The following is a 4,998-nucleotide window of genomic DNA, read 5'->3' on the forward strand; positions in this document are numbered from 1 at the left end:
TTTTTATTTGCACACAAAGCTTTCTCTATGAGAAAGCCAGAAACATATATGCGAAGAGGAGGAGAATTAGAAACTTGGATATGGCTTTCTCATAGAGAAAGCTTTGTGTGCAAATAAAAATTCTGGAGTAAGCAATTTTCAAAATGCACCTTAACTCATAAAGCCTCTTCAATGAGGTTGCCCAAATTTTTAATAATCACTTGCCTTCATAATGACGAAGTAATATCCAAATTTCCAATTTGTTTATTTTTACTATTATTGTCCTCCAATTTCCATCACATCTTTCACTCACTAATACACCAAACCTAATTCCTTCCTTTATAACAGAATATAACAGCACTCCACCTGTTCTATTCGACTCCGAATCGCCTCGTATACATACATATCCATTGATGTGTAATTCATGTTCCTCTATCTGCTTTGTTACATGCGTTTCCGTAAATCCTATTACACTTGATTTATACTTTATTACCAATTCATTTTCTATTTTATCTTTATGTTTCAAAAATCCCTGCGCGTTCAAACAAATTACTTTACTTCTACTCTTATTTATACTTTTTGATTGCTATCTATTATCGCATTGAATTTTTTCTCGCTGTTTCTCTACTTCTTTTACCAAACATGGGCACTCCTTATCATACGCCGAATGATTAGACTTTAAATTTTTAATCTTAAAGTTCTTAATTTTCTCTTCACAATTTATACATTTCTTTATTTCACTTTTACATTCCTTTGTTGCATGCTGATTAGCACAATTTCTACACGTTTCTCTTTTTATACTATCCTTCGCAAAGTGATAATACCCACAACACTTATAACACCTTTAAATCCCTATATGTATAATCCTGTACTTTACACATGTTCCATCCTATTTTTAATTTCTCCCTTTGCATAAATTTCTCTCTTGTTTCGGTATTTACCTCCGCTATTACCACCGTCTTTTTGATATTTGCTTTTGCCACTTTCCGTATTATCTTCCCCTCGACGGTGTTCTTTTGCATTTTGTTTTGCTCTTCTATGTATTTTCTCCCAAAATAACTGTTCATTTTTACAATCTTCGTTATCCACATCAAATATCTTCACTTTCGGTTCCCTTTTCTTTGGTACTTGAATTTACTTTTTCCCTAAATCTCACCACTTCTTGCTTCAGCTTTTCAGCTTGTTCTCTATTTTCACATCCAACTACAACTGCTCCTCTTGTCACTTTTTTCATTTTTGTGATTCCCACTCCTAATTTCGTGATATCAACTTCTCTGATATCCATTTTGTATTCTTACTAGAATTGTTCTCTTCTCCATCCTTCGGTTTAATAACCAACACTGATTCTGTCTGATTTCCTTTTGCAATTCCACTATAACTCTTTTTTTCTCTCTCCTGTCTCTATACTTATGTTCACCACTATTTGTACTTCATCTTTCATTACTTTGGTAAGATTTCCTATCATCCTCTTCATTTCTTCCACCTCCTTCTTCCAACTGTTCGTTTCATCTTTAACTATATCCATAATTATATTCTTGATTTCCTTCTTGCTAACCATTTCCTCCTTGATTTTGTGCAAAAACCAGTCAATCTTCTTCTCCATGGATCCATGTTGCTTTTCTTCCGACTGTGATAAAGTGTGTTTCATCGTCGAACTAGTTTCACCACTATTAACTTCTTTTTACTGTAAATACCTCAAACTTTCCAGCATAATTAATAAGTTCATTTTCCGTGTTATACACCTTATGCAATTTTTGACAACTTGGATGAAAATTCTTGTCATAAGGTATACATTTAATCAACTGCGTTTTTATCTTCTTTCTACACTGCTTACATACATATACAGGGAGGGGGGGGGAGAGAGAGAGAGAGAGAGAGAGAGAGAGAGAGAGAGAGAGAGAGAGAGAGAGAGAGAGAGAGAGAGAGAGAGAGAATGAGAATAAAATTCTACACTTACAATATACTATCATTGATGCATTTGCCGTTCGTTCATCTGCAAAGGTAGATATAACACATGTATATTCGCCAGTAAGATCGATACCCGGCTTGTTCAACTTTATGGCTCGGTATTCAGTATATGGATCATCGCTGGCTTTGTAAGTTAAATCAACGTATTTTGCAGCAGGTTCGTCTGCCAGAGGGGGTCTGCCATAAATCCATTGGTAGACTAGTTGGTTGGTGTTGAAAAACCATTTGACAACAAGACCCTTGCTCGATGTGTTTTCGAGATCGTAATTGCAATCGAGAATAATATAATCCGTATCGTTAACTTTTACAATAGCTGGTATGTTGATACTTTTGATAATCAGTGGCCAAGATTCTGCAAACACACAAAAATATATATTTTATTAATGATAATACCAATAACTTATTTTATTATATTTTATTATTTTTATTGTGTTTCTGTGTCTCTTTTCACATTTCATAAATGTAACATTACTTCACCGTTAGAATGCAGTTAGGAAGAGGAAATAATAGATAATCTTTATTACACTTCAGTACAACGGTCAAGGAATAAGACTTGATTTACAGTCTCAAACATAACATACAACATAGTTACAACACACTCATACTTTCCGTACTTTTTACCGTACGCGCTACTACCTGTAGTCTAATCTACAGAGTGTCTCATTTTTAATGTCCCACGCAAATATCTCCAAAAATATGAAAGATACGGAAAAACGTTTCAAACAAAAGTTGTTTGGTTCGAAGGGGGGCACAAGGTGGTGCCATTGACTTGACCTTGGATAATCATTTGAAGATCGCGTAAAGGTCACCTTCAATTTTTTTAATGCAACCCCCTATTGTTTATTATACTTACTATTATGCATTTATTATACTATATTATTCTACTAATTAATATGAACAACTTTTGTCCGAAACATTTTTCATTTACTTAATACTTTTTGAGATATTCAAGAGAAAATTTATAACTTTTTCAATGTTTAGCTTATGATATCTTGATAACTGTTTGACGGAGGGAAAAGTAGTACAGGACTTTTTTACTTTATTTTGTCTCAGGAATATGTTGTTGTATAGTGTTCCAATTATTGAAAATTTTTGTGTATTGTAACACACAAAATTTACACACACACAAACAATTTTCAATAATTGGAGCACTATTGCAACCGCATATTCCTGAGACCAAATTAAGTCAAAAAATCCTGTACTACTTTTCTCTCCAACAAACAGTTATCGAGATATTATAAGCTAAACATTGAAAATGTTATAAATTTCCTCTTGAATATCTCAAAAAGTATTAGGCAAATCAAAAAATGTTTTAGACAAAGTTGTTCATATTAATCAGTAGAATAAGATAGTATAATAAACAATAGGGGAGTTCCATTAAAAAAATTGAAGGTGACCTTGACGTGTCCTACAAATGACTATCCAAGGTCAAGTCGATGGTACCACTATGGTACCTATTGTATATGGTACCTATTGTATACTACCTTATATTCACCTTCAAACCAAACAACTTTTGTTTGAAACGTTTTTCCGTATCTTTCATATTTTGGAGATATTTGTGTGGATCATTTAAAATAAGGCACCCTGTATATCTATGTATATCTATCTCGTATACTAATATTATAAAGAGAGAGGGTTTGTTTGTCCTCGATAATGATGTAGTTTACACCGTTAAATCAGTTGGTGCGCGCATCAAGTTGGTGTGGATTAAACATTTGATACGTCCCTGTTTATACCGACTAATACTTTTAAAACAGGCCTGGATAGATTTTTAGTAAAATTCTAGATAAAATTCTACTGCTGCAAACTGAACGGTAGTGCTACTGAATGCATCCAATCTGAATTTAACAATGATATACGAACTAAGTGACTCAAGCGTTTACAATGCGCTAGAATTGTTTGATACGGGTATCAACTTGGTCTGATACTCGTGATACAGGAGTACAAAACCAAAACGCAGTTAAGTAATTCTCGTGCGTTTATACCGTGCGTATTAAATGACTTACAATTAGTAAGAATATAGTACCCACTTGGCACGTGTATCAAATGCTCAGTGTAAACTAGGTCAATCTCTTAAACTAATAGGCCAATTGACTTGAAAAATACAAGTTTCCTTAGCTTCTGAGAAGTGTCATAGACTATACATTTCTGCTTTGCTTTATCAGGGGAGCGCGTATGTGCAGATGATTTCTTTTACTAATTGATCGATTAAATTAAAATTTCTACACAAGTTTTTTTGGACTATCGGGATGGTCATAGGCTATGTGTTATCCACTTTTCACATTAGGGTATAACGCATGTGCAGCTTAATTCTTTACATAATGTATCGCAATCAATAATGTATTGATTAAAATAATTTTTAGGCAGATAGAGCACTTTGAATGTTAATTATTTTTTACTTTTGATAATTTAAAAATAAATTATGTATTTAAAAAAACATATGTGTTACGTCAAAACCTCTTGGAATAAGTTTCGGGAAGGAAAATAGAGATTAACGGGAGCCGACGAATAGGGTTTCCAGACGTGGAGATATGGAATGACGCAACTAGCAATTTTAAATGTCTCGCTAACACGCTCGGAGGCGCGTGGAAGCGAGCCGAACGCACTTTTCAAAGGCTCTGAAAAGGACAATGTCCCGAAAGGACACTCTGACTCTTTTCAAGAGCGGTGCGATCGCAGGTCCTAGTTTTGGGTCAAGGAAATTAATCCCTATTACCCTGGGACGGACCTTGTGCACTCTCAAAGGGGAACGAAGGGGTGAGGTCTTTAAAAGTAAAATGAATATGAAAAAGAAAAGTTTAACATACCAGTATATTTGTCATAATCAAAAATAGAAGTTTCATATATACTTATTTGTATAAAACAATTTAGAATTATTACATTTAAGATAAAAGGAACATAAGTTTTAACTGGCTTAAAGAATTATTGGGAAAGATAATTTTAACTAACTAGGTACTACATTTAGAATAACAAAAAAAGATAGTTTTGACAAACATTCGAACAGATAACTTGGGTCAAGCATTACAATTAGGAATATATATATATATATTA

The 4,998-nt window shown here is 33.5% G+C and overlaps 1 protein-coding gene across 1 annotated transcript in view; it reads right to left on the reverse strand.

Moving 5' to 3' along the window:
* LOC105557199 overlaps nt 1-2,324 on the reverse strand; it is a gene marked incomplete at both ends in the record, with an annotated part of 19,225 nt that extends 16,901 nt beyond the window's left edge. Inside the window, one exon of the mRNA XM_012004383.1 lies at nt 1,937-2,324. Within this exon, the coding sequence (XP_011859773.1) occupies nt 1,937-2,324 (388 nt within the window). The remainder of the gene's footprint in view (nt 1-1,936) is intronic.
* Nucleotides 2,325-4,998: the final 2,674 nt, after the last annotated feature.

Source organism: Vollenhovia emeryi, unplaced genomic scaffold (assembly GCF_000949405.1).
Source record: "Vollenhovia emeryi isolate VEMERY1.0 unplaced genomic scaffold, V.emery_V1.0 DF939571.1, whole genome shotgun sequence".
Taxonomy (NCBI): Eukaryota; Metazoa; Arthropoda; class Insecta; order Hymenoptera; family Formicidae; genus Vollenhovia; species Vollenhovia emeryi.